At 42.5% G+C, this 22,290-nt stretch overlaps 1 protein-coding gene across 2 annotated transcripts in view; it reads right to left on the bottom strand.

The window, feature by feature from the left end:
- The window catches only part of Ttn (titin), a 273,795-nt gene that overhangs the window by 162,012 nt on the left and 89,493 nt on the right, over positions 1–22,290 (bottom strand). The window contains exons 78-109 of one of the 2 annotated variants that reach the window (XM_029536008.1): positions 21,630–21,908; positions 21,232–21,513; positions 20,823–21,101; positions 20,442–20,729; positions 20,012–20,290; positions 19,635–19,913; positions 19,262–19,540; positions 18,856–19,143; positions 18,420–18,707; positions 16,109–16,390; positions 15,617–15,895; positions 15,085–15,366; positions 14,690–14,968; positions 13,734–14,021; positions 13,351–13,629; positions 12,958–13,236; positions 12,593–12,871; positions 11,521–11,808; positions 11,105–11,392; positions 10,352–10,642; positions 8,422–8,709; positions 7,763–7,855; positions 7,387–7,672; positions 6,399–6,582; positions 5,766–5,855; positions 5,397–5,664; positions 5,034–5,294; positions 3,015–3,224; positions 2,740–2,817; positions 2,507–2,533; positions 2,054–2,113; positions 1,751–1,834 (exon numbers count right to left, since the gene is read on the bottom strand). The exons of the other annotated variant lie outside the window; for it this stretch is intronic. Of the exons in view, the coding sequence (XP_029391868.1) occupies positions 1,751–1,834; positions 2,054–2,113; positions 2,507–2,533; positions 2,740–2,817; positions 3,015–3,224; positions 5,034–5,294; positions 5,397–5,664; positions 5,766–5,855; positions 6,399–6,582; positions 7,387–7,672; positions 7,763–7,855; positions 8,422–8,709; positions 10,352–10,642; positions 11,105–11,392; positions 11,521–11,808; positions 12,593–12,871; positions 12,958–13,236; positions 13,351–13,629; positions 13,734–14,021; positions 14,690–14,968; positions 15,085–15,366; positions 15,617–15,895; positions 16,109–16,390; positions 18,420–18,707; positions 18,856–19,143; positions 19,262–19,540; positions 19,635–19,913; positions 20,012–20,290; positions 20,442–20,729; positions 20,823–21,101; positions 21,232–21,513; positions 21,630–21,908 (7,584 nt within the window). The remainder of the gene's footprint in view (positions 1–1,750; positions 1,835–2,053; positions 2,114–2,506; positions 2,534–2,739; positions 2,818–3,014; positions 3,225–5,033; positions 5,295–5,396; positions 5,665–5,765; positions 5,856–6,398; positions 6,583–7,386; positions 7,673–7,762; positions 7,856–8,421; positions 8,710–10,351; positions 10,643–11,104; positions 11,393–11,520; positions 11,809–12,592; positions 12,872–12,957; positions 13,237–13,350; positions 13,630–13,733; positions 14,022–14,689; positions 14,969–15,084; positions 15,367–15,616; positions 15,896–16,108; positions 16,391–18,419; positions 18,708–18,855; positions 19,144–19,261; positions 19,541–19,634; positions 19,914–20,011; positions 20,291–20,441; positions 20,730–20,822; positions 21,102–21,231; positions 21,514–21,629; positions 21,909–22,290) is intronic. 2 annotated transcript variants of the gene reach the window in all.

The following is a 22,290-nucleotide window of genomic DNA, read 5'->3' on the forward strand; positions in this document are numbered from 1 at the left end:
GAGAGAGAGAGAGAGAGAGAGAGAGAGAGAGAGAGAGAGAGAGAGAGGGAGGGGTTTTGGATAGATTTGGTAGAATCTATACTGTGGCTTTATGTGTCCATTGGCTGTATGGTGGGTAAGAATTAGCTTTATCAGATCAGGAGGGGAGCAGGTATGCCCTCTCCTCTGTGTTTCACTTGGGTGTGGAGATCAAAACTGTCAGGAGAACAGCGAGTGGACTAGGAGAATCAAAGTCCAACCCATGTCACGCATGTGGGTGCAGCTGCTGCTGCAAGCGGGTATGCACTGGTCATGGCTCTGAGCCGTCAGCATTTGTGAGCAGGGAACACCCTGGGATTTTAAAAATCTGATTTAAACTCTCATGTTTTGCAATGAATACCAGCAGTCATGTTGACATTTCCCTTTAAAGAGAAAAGCCCCCCCCCCACACTTTTTTTTAAACAGAAATGACTGCTTCTGACCACAGAAACATCATGGAATCTAATTTATGACTTTTGATTATTCCTCTGTGTCACAAGTACACAAAATATATTCAGGTTTGCTCATATAAATTACAAACATGCTTCCTTCTTTTAATGAAAGTATATGGGCTGGAGAGGTGGCTCAGTGGTTAAGAGCTCTGACTGCTCTTCCAGAGGTCATGAGTTCAATCCCAGCAACCACATGGTGGCTCACAACCATCTGTAATGGGGTCTGANGCCCTCTTCTGGTGTGTCTGAAGAGAGCAATAGTGTACTCATATACATAAAATAAACTAATCTTTGAAAGAAAGGAAGAAAGAAAGAAAGAAAGAAAGAAAGAATACTAGGTACAAAATTGAATGAAAAATACTGAATTTCTTTGGACCTGGGTGAAAAATAGACCATACATTTTAATATCAATTGCAGCAGGCATTAAGAGAACTCACATGTCATTCCATGGTGTTATTATAGTGGCAGTGACCAGGCTATAGGAAAACACGGCTTGGACCAGTAGATGTTTTATGGCTATGTTGAGAGAATTCTAGCAACTTTGAATTTGTAGCCCTAGGAAGTCTTAGGCAACCTGTCGCCTAGGTTGTACGGCTTCAGGGTACCTTACAGCTGCTTAAGTGTTTAGCATTTGAGATGGTCAATTCCTTTATGTTTAAGGGCTTGTCTATTTCGTTCTGCTTCTGAGACAGGGTCTTACTATATAGCTCCATCTGGCTTGTCTTATGGGCCTTGTGTTGGTGGTAATTGTCCTGTCTCTGCCTTCTGAGCTGGGACCTTTGCTCTTTATTAGTCACCTCCTTCCTTGGTTAACATAACAAAACACAAACAAATCCCCACAGAAGACCCAGTCAAACATGTCAAAGATATTCTCAGCTATATTTTTGCATAAATAGTATCTTACAAAGAATAGTTAGAAGTATAATTGAGGAGAAAACAAACCCCAATTTTCAGTTTTCTTCTTAATTAATATGGTATATTTCCATGAGCTGCCCCACAAACTGGTTTTATTACTATCATATTGTTAGGTATAACAGTTAGCAGCATTAAAATAAATTTAATTTTAACTAATACCCAAGTGATTCCTTTGCAGTATTTTAAAAGTAAACATAACATTTGGGTTAATCTGATAATTTTCAGAATTTTAAGCCATGTAACAAGAATATTTTCAAGTCAGTTCAACTTTCTGACCACAAGAGGGAGCACAAGCGATATGAAGTCACATTTTCAAGACCGGACAGTGTAATTCTAAGGTTTACCACTTCAGTTAAGTGTAATACCTTCAATTCGTTTCGCTGGCGGCTTCTTCTCTTCAGGTAATGGCAGCAAAAGAGGGATGGAAGGAGCAACCGCAGGAGGGATTTCTGAGAAGAAAAAAAAAAATACGTATTAGCATCATGTTTTAATTTCCTGTTTTATGAGACATCTAATGCATTTTGTTTATTAATTCAAGGGTTTAATCAGAACAACTGACACCAGTATCTATTTATAACGCTAACTGCATGTTTCTTCTGGCTCCACAGTGGAGACAATGAAGTAGAATCTTACTTCTCTATACCCAGATGCTAGGGTTAGGATCTTACCTTCCGGTGGGACAGCTCTGACGGGCATGGTTGGGATTGGAACTCTGGAATCGGGAATATCTGGAAGAAACATGTAGTAATAAGTACTGGGGAGTGGATAACACATGTTCAGTCACTCCCAACAGCCCCATCGGGCATGCAGACAGGGTGACATTCATGACATAACACACGCAGCACACAGTTCTGCTGCTCACGAGATCTTGCTTAATTCTCTATTCACACCTTTGTGTGTTCCTAATAACAACTTCATCTTCTCCTCTTCCCCGAATTCATAAAGCATAACATTATTCTGCTTGAAATTATTTTTACCAAACAGCATTTTAGTGAGAAGAGAAATGGTAACCTGGTGTATTTTAATTGGACTTCTGTATTTATAAAACCACACAACTCACTGTAAGCAAAAAATTAAATAATAATAGTTATATTGTATTATTATAGATAATAATAACTTACCAGGAGGCTTCATCTCAAGTTTTATTTCTGCAAGAGAAAAAGAGAGTGTTTTTATATGTAGAACTGTCTGGGCAATATGTTTGCTTTCAGGACTATGGCCTGTCCTCACCTTTGGTTGTTAAGTACAGCCCTGCGGTCACCTTTGGTTGTTAAGTACAGTCCCGCGCTCACCTTTGGTTGTTAAGTACAGTCCCGCTCTCACCTTTGGTTGTTAAGTACAGTCCTGCGCTCACCTTTGGTTGTTAAGTACAGTTCTGCTGTGCTTCTTGCTTCGCCTCTTGGCTCCAGCCGAGCAATTACTGAATAGACACCTGGAGAGAATAACCATCCTACGTTAGTTTCCTAATACACTTCCTTAGTTCAATATAAAGCACTCACTTCTTTCCTTCTTGTTATAAAGTATGTCACAGAGGATCGTAGAATGTAAGCATAAAGGTAGAAATATCAACAGACGGGTGCAGGTGAGGATTACGTTACATATTCACTGGCAAACTGTCCGCGCGGTTACCTTCATCATCTGGGGTCACGTTGTGGATCGTCATGTAATGGCAGCGGCCGTCGTTTCTAAAGTTGTATTTCTGGCTCTCAGTCAGCTCTGTTGGTCCTTTGTACCAGGTAACTATGGCATCGTCAAAAGACACTTCGCACTCGAAAGTAGCAGACTGATGCTCGCTCACCACAATGTTCTGTATGCGCTTTGTAAACTGAATGGGTTCGGCTGTTCAGACACAAAGGATGCAGAGTTAGATGGCACAGACAGAAATCTCTGTTAATGTGATTTCTCTCAGATACTTAAAGCTCTTGGTGGCTGAGCTGGGGTTTCATCATGTGGCCCAAGCAGGTCCTAACTGCCTTGGTCTTTCAAGTGCTGGAATTATAGGGTGAACATGTGCAACACCAAACCCAGCACAATTAGCTTTTTTGGAAGGGTATTCCTGTTGAACCTAGGCCTCACAAAGAAGTGCTATGCCACCCTCGTACTTTAATTTTTTTTTTTTTTTTTGAGATGAAGTATAGCCAAGATTTGCAGGCTGACCTCAAACGTTCCATCTTCCGGTCCCAGCTTCCCAGATACCCGGGATTGCCAGTCTGTTTTTAACCATGCTTGGCTTCTATTTGTATTCACTTACAAAGTAACAGAAAAGAATTGGAAACCCACATGCAAGTGCAGCACACAGAACACTAGAGACACATTCTTGTACTAGTATCCAAACTATTCCCATTCTTTGAGCCATTCTTAGAGAATGGATAGTGGACAACGTAAAGAAATGCCCAGGAGTCTTTAAAATAGTCAAATGAAGAAAATGCCACAGGGAGATTTGAACCCAAAGTCAAGTTAAATTTCAAAAGCTGTTCATGAAATAGAAAATTCATAACAGGGTACACATAAACAATCCTACCCTGAGTTCCTTTGCAAGCCCTCTCTTATCTTGAGAAAATTAATTTTTTTTTTTGTTATTCGGGATCTAAAATTTTCTTTTCTATAAAGATTTCCCTTGGGAATGATTTCAAATTCAATGGGAAATTTGCAATTCTAAATTTCAGAGGGCTCTCTGGAGTTCAGTAACCCACTTTCCCAGCACAGAAAGGTAAACACAAAGGCACTGTGCCCTGTGGATAGCAGTTGCAGGTGCTCTTAGTGAGGAGCTGAACTTGTGTGGAAGTCGGAGACGACACGTGTAAAAGTGTCACGTGTATCCGGCAGGCAATGATACTCTGGTGAGCTTTGTCATTGATGAATATATTTAAAACATTTACTTATTTAAAAATGACTAGTACTTAAAACTTTACTCCAATATGAAGCTATTTAACTTTATTTTTAACTTTAAAAAATGAGGTACTAATATTCAGTGCAAAATAATTCAGAAACCTGAAATACCTCTGAATATAAGATTAATATAATTTTAATAATTAAAATGGTACTAAATTGTGAGACACAGTAAAAAAAAAACCTGGATAGCTTAAGGTTAGTTCCCAAAACTTAACAATTAAGAAATTACATTATTGTTCTTTGAGTCAGAAATTTTACTTCAGGGATTCAGACAGTAGGAATAGAATTTTTAAAAGGAAATCAATATTTTTTTAAAGGCCATTACTCATCATGTATTTTGTTTATTTTATCTATAAAATATCATACCTTTAACATCAAAGTAAGTCCCCCCCAAAAGTAGCAATTCCTAATCACAGTTTCTTAGATTTATATTTATAACTTCTTTCCCAAGATTTTATTCTAGGAACCATAGTCATAAATATGAAAATTATTAACTTTAGCTTTTAAGAAGAAACAACCATTAAAAAATTCATGTTAGTCTACATTAAAATCCTATTTTTGCCTAAAAGAGATGCATGTTTGGTTGACTATTTTCCTTTTGAATCTATGAGTTTTGACCCAAGGACGAGTGTGTCATCCATGTGAGAAGAGGAGGACACATGAGCTCTTTGGGTTTGAGGGGAGACTGCAGGGGCCTGCCCACCATTTGCTGATGCTCGCTGCTCTGCCAGTCACTCTGCCCAGGTTTTCACCCACCTTCGATTCTGAGCTCCGCTGATGTTGTGAGGTCTTCGTGCTTGCAGGTATACTGACCCTGGTCCTCTGCACGGACATCGGCAATGGTCAGCTTGTGAACTTTGTGCTCCACTTCTGTTTTCACTCTGCTTTGAGGTTTAAGGACTCTGCCATTCCTGAACCACTCAGATTTCACATTTGGTACAGAAAACTGACACGTCATGGTACAAGTCTGGCCCTCCTTCAGAGTAACGTCCTGGAGATGCCGCTCCCAGGCCGGCTCTGTTGTAACACAGAAATGCATGTTGCTCAGTCAGCATCAGCACCATATGCAGATGTGCACAACAGCACTCTCACAAGGCTTTAAAATGGGTTCTCACTCACCAATCACAGTTAGCTTGGCACTAGCGATGTGGGGACCACAGACCAGCCGGTAATTGCCCTGATCTTTAAGCTGACAGTTTTTGACTCTGAGTGTGTGTCGGTCACCATCAATGTTTATTTCATATTTGTCACTGGGCTCCAGCTTTTCAGTCCCTTTGTACCAGGAGAGCTTGATTTCCGGATAATTAATCTTAATGTCAATTTCAAAGATGGCGTCATTATCTTTCAGAACTGTCTGATTTTCAATATCCTTGATCAAAGTGACAGGCTAGGAGAAGAAAGAATTAATACGTGCTAATGTTAGTCATTCCTTCCCTATAATTCCAGTGATAAGTCTGTCCACTTTATTATCAACATAGTTCGTTTTACCTCTGTCTGTGTCAGCCTTTGCTGAATAAATGCTACAAGTTCTTCGAATTCCTTTTCATCTCTTTCCGACTTCTCTAGTTCCTCAATTTCCTGATAGGGGGGGAAATAACACATTAGGAAGAAAAATTTGAATTAGCAGGTACATGACTATGCTTGGCCTCCATTCCTTACATTTTAAAAAATTTTATGTGTATTGGTGCTTTTTAAAGATTTATCTTTATTTATGTGTATTGGTATTTTTTAGAGATTTATTTTTCTTTTCCGTGTATGTGTGTTTTGCTTGACTGCGTGATGCATACCATCTAAGTATGGTACTGGCAGGAGCCCAAAGAGAGCATCAGATTCCCAGGAATCAGAGCAGAGACAATTGTGAACTGCTATGTGGTTGCTGGGAATTGACCCCTGGTTCCCTGGAAGAGCAGCCAGTACTCTTAACCACTGCAACATCTCTCTAGCCCTCTGGCTTCCATTCTTGATGTCCCTTAGGTTACAGTAAAGTTTATAACTATAGTTAATTGCCTCCTAGAAATTTAGTGTCTTGGGAATTCAAGGCATTCTTCAGCTAATATGAAAAACGTTTGGTGTCTCAAATACGGATTTTCTGTAGGATACAGCTGCAACAAAGGACCATACCAGTCTGTGAGTCTCTTCTTCCTGACTCTGTTTCAGCAGCTCAAATGCTTGAAGGAGGCCCCGGAAGTCGGTGATTCCGTACATGCGCGCATATTTCTCATATTCTTTAGGATCCACATTTTTGAGAAGCTCCATGATATCAATTTCCTCTTCTTCCCCGGATCCTTTCTTTAGGGCTGGAGTCCTAAAAGAGAAAAAAAAAAAAAGAAGTTAAGATCAATCATTTGTCTTCTGCTTAGGAGTTTGAGCTGTCCGTCATGGCCCAAGATGGTCTCAGTATCTTCCCTCACCATGCAACGGTTTAATGCTCTTTATTAAGAAACAAATACACTGTATAAATTTATATCACAAAGTTATAAATAAATTAAGAGAAATAAATTCTCTATTAAGAAATGAATTTTACATGCTAATTTTTACCACTTTGACCAAAACAATAAGTTAGTTTGGAGATAGAATGGGTTAATAGTGGGCTATTGTTTTACAGTGTTGAAATGTGATCAGTGACTTGAAGAGAGGAATGAATACAGAAGCATGTTCATTAACCTTATAACCAGGAGCTCAATTAATTATGGTTATCTTAAATATCAACTGAAAACTTTATTTAAATATCACATCATGAAAAAAGAACTGTGAAAAGGTGAGTGAATCAATAACTTAATAATTATGGTGAAACACAAGTTATTTTGAAATTACTGATTATGGAAATCCCTAAAATTATTGATCTATGAAACTGTAGCATTAAAAAAAAAAACTTTGTAAAAGCAAGTCTTTCAGGCTTGGACATATAGTATTTAGGCATTTCCTTTTGCCTAAAAGCTTCTACATATGTCTCATTCTCTGTTTCTTATCATCATTCTGAAACAAATACCATCACTGAATTCCACCCACTGACAAGCCACGCGAGGCTCTCTGATGCCATGAGTCTTGCAGTAGCTCATCCTGCAGGGCCCCGTGGGGATAAGAAGCCCTCTTCACAGTTAGGACTTACTTTTTCAGCATCGCGCGAAGATCACCTTCAATCTTCTCTTGTTTCTTTCTTTCGTCCACCTGTAGGTTGACATTGCTTTCAATTTCACCGTGCTTGTTAAAGGCAACACAGCGGTACAAGCCAGAATCGGTTTTTGTGGTGTCACGAATCTCCAGCTTCGCTTCGTCGCCCTTCTGATGGATAAGAATGCGACCCCCTTGGTTCAGCTGTCTCCACTTCCCTTTCGTCCATTTGACATTCGGGATCGGGTCACCTCCAACTTTTGCAATAAACGTGGCAGTGGTTTCTAAGGAGTGGTGAAAATAAATGAATTAAAAAAATCAATCTTGCTCGTGAAATTGAACCCATAGCACTCGCCAGGTGATCGGACACTTACTTTCCACTACTCTGATGCTCTGAGGCTCTGACACGAAGAAAAGTTTTCCATCCACGGCTGCTTTCTTGGCTGCTGGTGCTGCCGCTGGTTTCTCTGAAACACACATGTCCATGCTTTGTTAGAAAACATGCTTATTACAAAAACTTGAAAATTGTAATAAATATTCTGGTGTGTAAAACTTTAAGAGCTTCGGGGCTGTGCTCCCCAAACTCACTAGCTGTGAGTTATTAGTGACAAAGCCGTTCCATAGACAGTCATTCCAGGGATGGCTACAGGAGGTTGAACTCTAATGGCCTGCTAGCATCCAATCTGGGATTTATAGACTTTAGTGTATAGGTTTCCTCTAGGCTATGACAGTGAGCTATTTCACATCATATCATCATAGCATCACTTTGGAAACTACACTGAATATATCCTTGTGGATATGCTGTGAGGGTTTCAAGGAAATAGGCTGTTGAACTCTGGGTAACTTTAAATACTTTGTATTGAGAGTCTGTCCATTAAATCATTGGATACTTTCACTATGAGGCTTACAGACTACAAATGGCAAATAACCCGGGTCTAACACCTCTAACTCCATTCTTATTTAAGTTATAATTAGCTAACCACCACGGGCAGTTTCTGTCTTTATGTTCATCACACTTTCTTGGTATCTGTACCTTTAATGGTCACTTTGCACTTTGAAGTGTCACTTCCAGCCGTGTTGGAAGCCTTACACACGTAGTCTCCTGAATCTGCTTTAGCCGTCTCCTTGAGTTCCAGCACAGCGGTCCCGCTAGCAAAACTGAAGCTGCATCTGTCAGAAGGCTTTATCTCCCTACCAGCTTTCAACCACTGGATTCGAATGGGCTCAGAGCCCTGCACGTGGCAGCTGAGCTGTATAGAGTCACCCTCGCTGGCTGTGACCGGGGCAAGGTGCTGGTCAAACACAGGTGGCTTCTTAGGCTCTGGAATTGAAAAGGCATTTTCGTGAGGAGGACAGAGAACATAGAGTTAAGGATACATTATCTTTCACAAAGGAAATGTACAAAGGGCAAAATAGCTTTCCCCACAGGTGACAGTGGACATTGCGGTGAATGGAATTATAAGTCAGAATCTGTTCTTCTTTGAACAGTTGTTAACATTTGTTGGGGTAAAAAAAAAAAAAAAGAAAGAAAGAAAGAAAGATAGATAGATTTAAAAACAAGCAAAGAACAGCTGCCAAGCTGTCCACAAACCAACACAGCATCTGTGTCCTGATTAAGCTCCGCAAATACTACGCTGGCACTGCTATCAATGGCTGGGCAATGCAGCATGATTTTGATTATTTAAAAACTACAGGCAGCAGCATTTTTACAAAACTCTAAAACCTAAAGGATTATGAGGGCATTCTGCTCACTTAGAGCAGTGATTGTAAACTCCCGTGGAAGAAAGCCACCATCAGAGTTATGGAAATGCCCAAATCTTAATGGATTTTTTTTTTTGATGTCCAGTTTTAGATTTTTAAATGCATCTACAGTTACTCTAAAAAAAAAAAACAATCCAGATCTAGACCAAAGAAAGAAAGAGTCAAAACTCAGTGTTCAAATGAGAATAAACACAGACTTGGGTTCCCTGACCAAATGGACATGCCTGATGTCATGTTCTGTCATAGCAATTGAGACTGTAGCTAAAATAAGGCAACATTCCTGATTACAACTTTTGGTATCTATTGCTTCAGTAAACCTCTACATAAACATAGACTCAGAGTTCCATAGAAAGTGTCTATCCAACAGCAAAGCCATTGTGAGAATAAACCGCCCCTAAAAACAGACTTTCAATTTTCACGCATGCACTGAAACTAGATGCATTTCCATTTTATCATGTAGATGATAATCTGAATTTGTAGGCCAGGCAACCCAGTAATGCTAAGCTGTTCACAATGGTAACCTACTAATGATGTTAGCTCACCCAGTACACTCTGAGGTGGCCTGTAGCTCACCTGTTGTGACCATTGCATGCTTTCCTAGAAAGTGGGCTTGTGCAATAATTATGGCAGTCTGTAAACTTGTATCTGTCTGAAGTAATTATAGTTGGAAAACCATATAAGGAAGATTTAAAATGCTGGAGACTGCTTCCTTTCTTAAAATAAGAGCTTTGTGTTTATCTTTTATAATATATAATATTCTTCTCCCCAAATCCTGGTTTTGTATCAAATTTTACCATTTTGTCTGATATTACTATTCAATTTTAGGCCAAAAGATAAGAAAGAGTATTATATTCTAAACAATTATTCTTTAAAAACAAAAGCAAATGCTCCTTATTGTACCTGGGAATAAGCAGAGAAAAGTATAATATGCTGTGATAGGGATTTTTTCCAATGTTCACACATGTCAAAGAAGGTTTTTGAATTCTAGTCATTTGAGAGGATTTGACTTAGAAATCTGACATCTGAGTCACCCTTACAGGGGGTCACGTAACAAAATTATGAATAATATGTTTTTAGCAAATGTGGAATTATGGTGATCCATTAAATAATAACATTTTTGTTTGGGGCTCTACACTGAGACTTCAGCACATGGAAGTGTATGAAGGAAACCATGGCAGGCCAGAGCTCTGAAGATGACTAACCTTTGATGACAATGGATGATGTGCACAAGGCAGAGCCTGCATCATTTGTCACCTTGCAGGTGTATAAGCCTGCATCGGCCATGCTGGCCCTCTTCACCTGCAGCAGCAGTGCATTGTTCTTGAACATGATCTCACAGTTGGAGGTCGGGTGGATCTCTACATTATTTTTGTACCAAGCAACAGAGATGGGCTGGGACCCTGCCACACGCCCTTCCAGCTTGAATGAGTTCCCTTCTGTCTCTTCTACCGTCTCAGATAGTTTTTTGGTGAAACTCGGTGGGATGAGGCGCTCTGTAAGAAATGAAAAAGATAAATGAAAAGGACATAGAGGTAAATTATTGCTATGAGGCTTTCAAGGACTCCTGCTTTAATTAAATAATCACAGATAACTAGTCAAATCCAGCATAGCAAGTCATGCTCCGGAGTGACTTCTCTACCCACAGCTAATTCTCGCCAGTTTTCTGCCACATGGCTGATGGAAATGATATAGGAGCATTTACAGAACCAGGGATTTGTAAGAGGAAAACTCGGCCTCATGGTTGAGGAGGACAGACTAGCTTCTAGGAAATACAGACTGAATGACATCAGTTTTTCCTTATCCAAACTTATCTCCTGGTAAACATTCTCATGTTATTTATTTTCAGACACTTCCTAGGCATCTACCCATCACTAGGGACCTAGTGCTGTTAAAGCTGTTAGGTTGTCCTCCCAAATGACTGCCCTCCATCGGACCCCGTGCAAAATAAACTCTACCTTTTATATTGAGTTGGGCTGTGCAGGAGTCTTTTCCCACTTCATTGACGGCGTGGCAGGTGTATTGGCCAGAGTCACCTTTGTCCACTTTGACGATGGTCAGGTGTGCACTGTTTTCCAGATAGCTGATCTGGTAGTTTCCACCACTTCGTATCTCTCTGTTGTCCTTGGCCCAGGTGACCTTAATGGGCTGTGTTCCCGTGACATGGCATTCCAGGTCAGCACTTTCTCCCACGACAGCATCCACAGGGGCCAGAGGAATATCAAAGAAGGGTGGGTTCTTCCCCTCTAGAGAAAGACCACAAGGACAAGGTTTCAGGTTCCAGCCTGGGGCTATGCCCATTGAAGAAACAGCAGTGTTTTCTTTTAAACTGTGTATGGGATTACAAAAATCTCCATTATAGCAAACCACAAACCTGTGAGGATGAGTTTGGCGCCTGAAGAAGCAGAGCCTATAGGGTTTGTAGCAGTGCAAGAGTACTGGCCCGCGAGACTCCTGTCTGTCTTAAAGATGTTCAGAGTGGCGACATTGTCTAAAAATGATGTTTGTACATTTGGGCTGTCTTTCAGCGGCTTGCCGTCTTTGTACCAAGACACAGAGATGGGCTCGGACCCACTTATGGCACATTCAAAAACCACTGGCAATCCCACGGTCTCTTGCACATCTCTTAGTTGTCGAGAAAAGGATGGCGGAAGTTTTTGCTCTGTAGAGACAGGGTTACAGCAATGAACGCAGCTGGATACCTTAAATCAAGTCATAGCCATTCGGTCGACATACAGGAAAGGTCTTTAAAAATAAGAGGGGTACTGAGAGGTCTCAAATTGGAGATGGAAAGCAGCATGTGAGGTTTTTGGAGAAAATGTTAAGTAGGAGATACAAAGCAAGAAAAAAAAACAAAACACCTGTAAGTTAACAAAATGTTGGTCAGCTAGAGGCCTGTCTGTGGCGCCCAGCTGAACCTCCTGCTTGTTAGATCACCTTCCAGCAAACCCGAATAAGACAGGTATGGGGTGAATTTAAAAACAGAAGTCACTTGTATTCCTTTAAGGTTCATAGAGGTAAATGGTAGCATGATCTTTCCAAGTGAATATTTGGTTATCTCCCTGGATACAAAGGGCAGAGAAAGAGAGGGGCCAGGTATGGCAGCCCAAACCTATAATCTCAGAGGTAGAGGTAGGAGGCTGGTTCATGAGTTTGAGATCAACCTATTTAACCTGGTCTACCTAGTGAGTTTCACCCAATAAAATATAGCAAGAGTCCCCGAAAAACAAGCTAAAACAACCAATCACTCAAATAAATAAATAAATAAATAAATAAATAAATAAATAAATAAATAAAAGTTGAGTTGCTAACTCTAACTGGAACTACTTAAGCTAAAAGAAAATAAAAATAGCATTTTGATTCTCCCCTCAAGAAGACCCTCACTGGGTATTTTAAATGTTTCAAAAGAAGCATTGATCCACTTACTTTTAAATTATTGTGCTCACCTTGAACGGTCAGGAAAGTTGATGAAGAAACTTCTCCTACGCTGTTCTCAGCCCTGCAGATATATTCTCCACTGTCGCTGCTATCAACCTGGGTGAAAACCAGGGTTGCAACGTTGTTCTTAAAATGCATTTTGCAGGTGGCAGTGGGCCTCAGCTTGGTGTCTCCTTTAAACCAGGAGACCCCAATCTCGGGAGTTCCAGCCAGCTGGCATTGTAGAGAGGCAGAGTCACCAACCGTCACCTTCACAGGCTCCAGCTGCTTGACAAAATACGGTGGTTCTGCAGTAAAAGAGATAAGCAGCCATGAAGGAGCGGTCAGCACCAGTGCCTGGGTACGAGACTGTGATCGTGCAGCCCAAACCAACCTAGAATCAGGATCTGGGCTGAGCAGGAGTCCTTGCCAGAAGCGTTCTCAATGTAGCAGTTGTACTGCCCTGAATCTTCCACAGTGCTGCTCAGAATTTCCAGGATGGCTGATTTTTCGGTTGTGGTAATATTACACCGTTGGGAAGCAGTGACATTTATGCCATTCTTCTTCCATGTAACAGAGATCGGAGGAGTTCCAGAGAAGGTCCCTTCGAGGATCAGGGGCTTGCCTTTCTCTATGCTGTAGTCATTGAGTCTCTTCACAAATATGGCCGGGGCTGGGGTGAACAAATTGATAAAATAAAATCAAACACACACACACACACACACACACACACCTGCAGGCACAACACATCTGATGGTCAGTTGTGTAGACAGAATAGCAAACCAACCTTTCACAAAGAGACGTGTTGTGCAGGAAGTCCTGCCAGCCTCGTTACTGACTATGCAGGTGTATTCTCCACTCTGGGACGTATCCACATCAAAGAGCTCCAGTTCAGCCACCGAGTCTTGCAGAGACGTGTTGCACCTGGTCCCAGGCACAAGCTCACTGCTACCTTTGAACCAGCTGACAGTGAAAGGAGGTGTGCCTTTGACAATGCTTGTGAATGTGACATTACTGCCAGTTAAGACATCCATTGGGTCAGGTTTCTGAATGAAAGATGGCGGCTCTAAAGAAAGAAAGCACAAGTTGGGGAGATGTTTAACGTTGGAGGACTTGGATGACTCAGTCCCGCGTGTGGTGCGGCTGTATGTTACTGCGTGTTGCACTGACCTCGTACAGTCAGAGGGGCACTACACTCGTCAGAGCCTGCCACGTTGGTAGCTATACAAGTGTAGTCGCCAGCGTCAGCTTCCTCCAGCATGTTCACCGTCAGGGCACAGGTGTTGTCTGTCAGTGTGGTCTGGTACTTCCGGCCACTGCTGATCTCATTCCCGTCATGGAACCACAGGACAGAGATTGGGGGTGACCCGTACACTTTGCACTCCATCACCACGGAGGAGCCCGACAGACCGTTCGTCTCTTTCAGTTTTCTTGTGAATGAAGGAGGGATGATTCGATCTGAGAACAAGAACAAACAAAGCAAGGGGCATCAGTTATAAAGTGACTCGGAGAGAACTGACCCTTTGATGGGACATCCCTAGATCTGTCTCGCTCTTTTCCCTTCTCCCTCTTGCTCTGGGCCCATAGGATTTTAAATTTTCTTTATAGGTTTTTTTATTTTTATTCTCATTACAAGATGGTTGTAAGCCACCATGTGGTTGCTGGGATTTGAACTCATGACCTCTGGAAGAACAGTCAGTGCTCTTAACCGCTGAGCCATCTCACCAGCCCTGTCTGGCTCTTTTGAAAGATTCCCTAAATGCTTCCCATGGGATTATGCAAGGGAAATCCTGGAAAGTAAGTATGTATAAGTTGGCTTCATAGAGGGTCTGTTCTTTTCTGCTGCAATGAGTCCTTTGTGGTGACTATTTTAGGAAAGTACTTTCATCCCCGCCCACCATCCAAGCACAGGATTTACTTCTACAATACTCTTAGAGACTCTTCCCAAAGAAAGGGGTTCAACTTTGGTGGTTTCCTTCTATTTGTCCAAGTGCCTGCCTCTGACCCCACTGTATCCAGTGATGTAAGATGCTAAGATGCACACTGCCCCGTGAAGAAGGAGCTTCTCTCTATTCAGGGCAGTTGAGGTCCTCACTGTCATAAAGATGAATAAACCAGCCACCAACCTGAGACTTGAATCGAGACTTTGCAGCTGTCCTTGCCGACAGGATTTTGCACTTCAAAACTGTATACCCCACTGTCACCAGGCACCACATTGATGATCTTGAGGCCCGACACCTTATTGAAGAAGCTTATTTTATATTTGTTGTCACTCACGAGCTCCTTTCCATCCTTAAACCACTTGGTACTGAGCTCAGGTGTTCCAGATACTGTACACTCCAAGGTACAGGTGTCTCCTGTGGTCACCTTAATAGATTCCGGCTTTTCCACGATTGCAGCAGGCTCTGAAAGAGATGGAAACCATACCGTCATTTAAAGTAAAACTGCAGAAAGAAACTAAAGGAGACACAGGCCTGCATGCACTTCCCGTATTTGTGAGGAGGGCACCCTGTTGACTGACCGAGCACGGACAGTGTGGCGTAGCACTCCTGCATCCCAGCATCGTTTCTGATCTGGCAGGTGTATTTCCCAGCATTGGCTGGTTCTGCTCTTGAAAACTGGAGGGTGGCGATGTTTTCAGAGTAAGAAATCCATATGTTGTCACTCTCTCTAACAATTTCCCCTTTGTCTTTGAACCACGCCACTGAGATCGGCTCAGCGCCTTCAACTGTTGTCTGAAGCTGGACTTCTTTGCCAATGATGGTAGAAATGTCAGTGAGCTTCTTCACAAATTGTGGTGGTGCTGAGGAGGGGCGACAGGGAGACAGCTCTTCAACATTTATGGGACTGATAGTATGGCCTTCACATTATGAATGTGAGAAATCATCTTCATGGTGATGCAACATTATCAACAATATATAGTTGTTACATATATGTTTGGATAGAATAGATTGTTAGGGATAAAAATAAACACCATACAATAACCAAGGTGGGGGTACAGTATTAAAATTAGAAGGAGACCCGTAAGCTGAAGAAAATGAAATGGCTCTTACCTTTCATTGTGACAGAACCCACACAGGTATCACTCCCAACATCGTTTGTGGCTTTGCACTGGTATTCCCCGATGTCTGCCGTGTCTACATTCAGGATGTGGATGCTCGTGAGCAAATTCTCAGACATAATCTTGTACTTCTTCCCACTCCTGAGTTCTCTCTTGTCTTTGTGCCAAGACACTTGAAAGGGAGGTGTCCCCTGAAGCTCACACTCAAGGTGAACGTCGGCTCCTTTAAGTGTCTCGACCGGAAAAGGCTTTTTCCGGAACACGGGTGGTTCTAGGATTGGGGGTGGGGCGGGAGAGAGAAAATTTGGATGAACTTCATATTTAGACAAGGGTAAGAATTAGCTTTCTACTCTGTTGGAGTCCCCTCCCCACTTTTATTATATCCCTGAACAGTTTGAAACATCATCAGGAGGAAAAGAAACCTGAGACTGTAGTGAACTGTAGAGGAGCGGGTGTGCAGAGTAGGGGTGGATCAAGGTCTGACCTTTAACCTTCAGGGAGGTGCTGCTGCTGGCGCTCCCTGCTGCGTTGCGAGCCTCACAGGTATAGTCCCCGCTGTCTTCCACACTGAGACTGTGCATCTCCAGGATGGCCACCGAGTCCTCGAATGACATCCTGAATTTACTGCTTTCTTGAATCTCCACCTCATCCTTATACCACAAAACCTTGATTTCTGGAGACCCGCCTATTTTGCACTCGTATCTTGTAGACTCATCCTGCTTCACGATCCGTGCTTGGTCTAGCTTCTTAATGAACCTGGGGGGTTCTAGGGAACCGCAAGGAAAAGCACAAGGCAAGGGGCAGAAAAGACAGGCGAGTTACAAGAGGGGAAGAGAGAAGAAATCTGTCAGAGTGGACTTCATCTACAGGAGACAAGTTCATCTGATGGAGTTTAGGGAAGGCTAGTGAAGTGATATTTGAGGAGAAAATCCCTGAGGGAAATACGTTTACATTTTGTAATCTAACTGTGGCTAGAGGAAGAAGTTCCCACTTCCCAGAAACAGAATTATCTTTGTAGGCCTGAGCCCACAGGCAACATCTCAGAAACCCTTTGAGGCTCACAGGAGGGAGAGACCGATTGCCCTGTGTGTGAGTCTGTGGAAATTATAGCTTCAAAGGTCTTCATTCTGTACCATACACAGCCAGAGCAAAAGCAATCATATGTCTTACGATTTTAAAGTACAGTTATCTCTCATATGCCTTCAAGAGCTAGATCCCTTCAGTGTCCATCGTTTCCTTGGAGTGAGTTAGAGCAATGTTCTTAAACATTCGTGCTCACAGGTAAAATGGTTAGTTGTCTCACGGTGCAAAGGGGTCTTGAACACTAATCTAAATTTTAAGACATTTATGAACTACTGCTCCAAGAAGCATAAAATTACTAAATACAGCAGTCTATAAATCTCAATATTCAGCTGAGAAACATAACATATTCTTGCACAACATTGGGTGTTGAGGTATTTACATCCTATGAGGCAGGCATACATAAGGATATCTTAGGAATCTGGAGCCCCGCTTGGCTTCAAGTACATACATCTGGCTTCTCCAACAATGCACTTAACAACCCGAGATTCCACCTATATCACGCTGCATGTTCACTGTTCTTCAAACAAAGTCATGATAACTTTGATCTAAGGACTCCCTATCCACTCTTAATAAGCCTCCCTTTTTGTGGTCAAACGCACCCAGATACATACCCTGGAACTAGAGGCAGTAAGTCAATTCAGCCTTCACGGATTTGGGGGGCATGTTCAGTAAGACAAATTGTGTCCTCAAAATGGACTTTTAGGAGAAATCCTGTATTTGTGCCTACACATGGTTGGGCATGCATATGATTAAAATTAAATGCATCTCAGGGATGGATATGCACACTACATTAGGACTTACATAGTCCATGCCTATCAACCCCAGACCTAGCAACCAGATTTTCTTCTTCTTTCTGGCCCCATAGACAGAAGTCCTAAGCAGTGACCAGGGGGCTCCTGAGTAAATAGCACTCATTGTCACTGTCATCTTGCAGGGTATCAAGCGTGGACTTCTGCAGGACCTTTGAACAAAACTCTGCTTCAATACTTTGCTATTTGTGTGTACTTATTCCATTCTTTGAAGAAGATGCCAAGAACTTGGAAACCCCTGGTCCAGACGGCAGGCCTGGGTAAGTAATACCTAGTCCCCCGACTTCTGCTATTCATGAAGCATAGCTGGTAGTGGAAAATAGGGTAGCCATACAGTTGACTTGATTCTACTTGAAGTACTTGGTGGTTTGGGGTGGTGCAATGTTTCAGAGGGTGACGGATTCACTAACTTACTAAGTACTGCAGAAAATAGGTCCTTTGAAGTAATTAAATATTCTTCCCTCTGATAACTGTTTGTAGTAGGCTTTTCATATAATTCTAGGGAAATGTCTTGTTCATTTTCTCCTTAGTCTTTGAAAACATATTTTCTAGTTAATATTTTTGTGGTTTTTCTACTTTAGAAACAAACTCAAGATATTTTCCCATTTAGAAGATCCTGGATTCATTTGTGACCCCTCTCTTCCTTCTTTCCTCCCTTTTTCTTCCTTTCTCCCTCTCATTCTGTATTCTGATATTAGGGCTCCAACCTGGCCTGTCCTTATACATGCTAAGCAAGCACTGTACCTTCTAGCTGTACCCCTACACTCATTTGATGGCATCTAATTACTACGCATGCACACACACACACACACACACACACACACACACACACACACACACCATGTCACTCATCAACATTTCAAGAAAATGAAAGAGATCTTGGCACTTCACTCTAAGGAGTACCTTGTACACCAAGTTGAGCAGAACAAGAGTCCTTTCCAGCCACGTTGCTCGCGTAGCAGGTGTACTGTCCAGCATCGCCTTTGGCTACTTTGAGCACCGTCAGAGTGGCAGTATTTTCTACCAGAGTCATCTTGTAGTTGCCTCCAGGGCGAATCTCACGGTTATCTTTAGCCCAGGTGATTTTGATCGGTGCTGTTCCAGTGACATGACATTTAAAAGAACCACTTTCACCAAGAACAAGGTCTACTGACACAGGCTTTAAGTCAAAGAAGGGAGGCACTTCATGTTCTGGAAAGAATGAAGACCAACAGGTCAAGGTCAGTTTCCATCCTCCAAGATTAGGAATAGAAACCAAATAGCACCAGTCCTTTGGTGGCCCAAGGAAGTGAAGCTGTATTGTAACGAAGAGGACAGTATGATGAGTTAACCAACTCACCTGAGAGAATGAGCTTAGCACTGGACGAAGCAGTCCCAAGAGGATTAGAAGCTGAACAATTATACTGACCAACATGGCTCTGGTCAGTTTGCAAAATCTGAAGAGTGGCAACGTGATGAACAAAAGACATCTGCAAATTAGCATCGTCTTTTAAAAGTTCACCATCCTTGTACCAAGACACCTGAAGAGGTTCTGAGCCATTGATTCGACATTCAAAAGCAACTGGGAAGCCAAGAGTCTCGTGAACATCTTTCAGCTTTCTCGCAAAGGAAGGTGGAAGTTTACGCTCTGGAAAGAAGTTATAGACAATCCTTATTTGCAACAGCATGTTTCTATCCACCAAAAGCTCTTAATAAAATGGATATGTCAACACTCAGCAAGATTTTTCAAGCAAAGCCATTATCACCTTTGATAACCAGCACAGCAGAAGAAGCAACAGCCCCCACACTGTTCTCTGCCTTGCAGGTGTACTCTCCCACATCGCTGTGGTCCACCTTGTTGATGACTAAGGAGGCCACGTTGTTTTTGAATTGCATCTTATATGCAGGAGCTGACCGTAGCTTTGTATGTTCCTTATACCAAGAAATCCTGATCTCAGGGGTTCCATCCACTTTACACTGTAAAGTTGTGGGCTCTCCAATAGCTGCTTCCACATGTTCCAGGGGTTCGATAAAGTAAGGTGGTTCTAAGGTACAAAGGATGGCAAGCAATCCATTAACACCAACTAAAAGTGATTCACAGGAAGAGACAACAATAGGAAGAACTAACTGTCAACACACCTAAGACGGACACAAGAGCTTCGCAGATATCCTGTCCAGCTTCATTTTCTATCAGGCAAGCGTACTGTGCATAATCCTCTATTGTGCTCTCAAGAATTTCCAGGATGCTAGATTTTTCTGTTGTGGTGATGCCACAGTTGGGGGACTGTGAAAGAGGATATTCGTTCTTCATCCAGCTCACAGAGATAGGTGGTGTGCCAGTGTAAGTTGCTTCCAGAACAATGGGGCTACCTGTTTCCACACTGGTATCAGCTAACCTTTTCACAAAAGTGGCTGGTTCTGTAAGGAGAAAACATGAGGTTTGAGTTGTACCGTACCTTCAAATGGGACATGGGAAGAGTTTTAAGAAGTAATGGGTTCTGGAGAAAAGAGCGAACCTTTCACAAAGAGATGTGTGGTACAGGAAGCACTGCCGGCATCGTTGGTCACCAGGCAAGAATAATCTCCACTCTGCACCGGCTCCACCTCCAGGAGCTCCAGCTCAGTGACAAAGTCTTCTAAAGAAATGGTACAAGCCTCCCCTGACACCAGCTCCCTGCTGCCCTTAAACCACTTGACCTTGAATGGAGGGGTGCCTCTAATGACACTGGTGAATGTGAGGCTCATTCCAGGCAAAACTTCCACAGAGTCCGGGGTTTGTTCGAAAGACGGTGGTTCTAAATAGCCCAGACGGGAGGGAGATGGAAAAAGAAAAAAAAGAGGTATTTGTTACTTAAAGAAAAGGAAACTGAGATGGAATAAAATGAAGGCAAAGGCAGTTCTGGCTGGACAGCGGAGAGAGAAGCAAGGGCATCCTTGTACACTGACCTTGGACAGTCAAAACTGCAGAGCTTTCATCCTGGCCAGCTACATTGGCAGCCACACATGTGTATGCGCCAGTGTCGGAGGGCTCCAGGGAGCTCAGAGTCAGAGTGCAGACGTTATCTGCAAAGCTGGACTGACATTTGGGACTGCTAATGATCTCATTTCCATCGAGAAACCAGCCGACTGATATGGGGGCTGAGCCCGACACTCGACACTCCAAAACCACAGAAGCCCCAAGCGTGGCATTCGTGTCCTTAAGCCTTCGGACGAAGGACGGTGGAACAACGCGGTCTAGAGAAGAAGGGTTTCGATTTAGAAAGGAGTGTTCTTCCATTTCCACTGGTCTGGAGGGGCTGTCTTCATCAAGGCCCCTTTCGTACTCACCTGAGACATGGACAGACACAGTGCAGCTGCTTTTGCCAACGCTGTTTTTCACCTCGAAGCTATATAAGCCCTTGTCATTCATTTCTGCAGATGGGATCTTAAGGGAAGCCAGGTTTCTGACAAATGTAATGTGATGTCTGCTGCCTGAAGATAGTTCTCTACCATCTTTGAACCACTTGGCTGAAAGTTCTGGAGTCCCGGCTACTACACACTCCAATGTGAAGGGGTTTCCAGTCGTGACAGTCATGGGCTCTGGTTTCTCTACAATTGTGGCTGGTTCTAGAAGAACAAGCATATTGCATTGAGAACCAATTCACCTTAGTCAGTAGATAGTTGGATAAGCATCCTATCTTCAGGACATGATTATAGAGCGATTGTCTCCTCTGTGTTCTGAGGCTCTGCTACTAACCTAGGACAGTCAGGACTGCTGAACACTCTCGCATTCCGGCATCGTTTTTGATCTGGCACACATATTTTCCAGAATGTGCTGCTTCTGGACTTCCCAGTTGGAGAGTTGCAATGTTATCAACGAAGGAAATCCTAACGTTTTCACTCTCTCTGATGACTTCACCTTTATCTTTCAGCCAGACAACGGAAATCGGCTGGAAACCTTCTACCACAGCTTGTAACTCCACAGGATCCCCAATAAGGGTGGAGGCATCACTGAGTTTTTTCACAAAACGTGGTGGTTCTGATGAAAGAAACCCATGGTTAAGTGAAAGAATAGCGTACGTTATTAGTTGAGCACTGACAGATCGAAGGAAGAAGCACACGCTTGTGTGTGTGTGTGTGTCTATGTATACAAACCTTTGAACTTGACCGTGCAAGCACATGTGTCGCTTCCCACCTCATTCGTGGCTTTGCAGTGGTATTCCCCTATGTCAGAGGCTTCCAGATTAAAGATATGAAGACTCGTTTCAAAATTTTTGGAGGTGATTTTAAACTTCTTGCTGCTCCGCACTTGCTTCCGATCTTTAACCCACACCACCTCAAAGGGGGGTGTTCCCGAAATTTCACACTGCAGGATCACATCAGAACCTTTCAGGGCTCCGACTGGAGGAGGCTTCTGGGTAAAGACAGGAGGTGCTACCAGAAGAAAAGAGGATGAGCAATGAGAGCAACTGCTTAACCAAAGAATAAATGCTATTAGCAGCTACGTACTTTTAGACTCTTAGAGAGGCTAGCTATGAATAAGAGATTATTAAGAATGACTGGTGTGAATAGTGGCAGCACACATTGACACATGACGATTCATAAACACACTTTTAAGAGGTGTAAGCTTTTAGATTTGAATCTTATAAATTCATTGAGTCTATAATGAAAAATTAGTTAGATGAGAACTGGTTTCACAAACTCCTGAGGAATACTGGAGTTTATCTAACCATCAGAAATCCTCAGGCTCAAGTCTAGACTGATCCCATTTCTGGATATTTGGACAGCCCAAGACCTGGAGACTGTAAGGAGTCCC

Source organism: Mus pahari, chromosome 3, assembly GCF_900095145.1.
Source record: "Mus pahari chromosome 3, PAHARI_EIJ_v1.1, whole genome shotgun sequence".
Classification (NCBI taxonomy): Eukaryota; Metazoa; Chordata; class Mammalia; order Rodentia; family Muridae; genus Mus; species Mus pahari.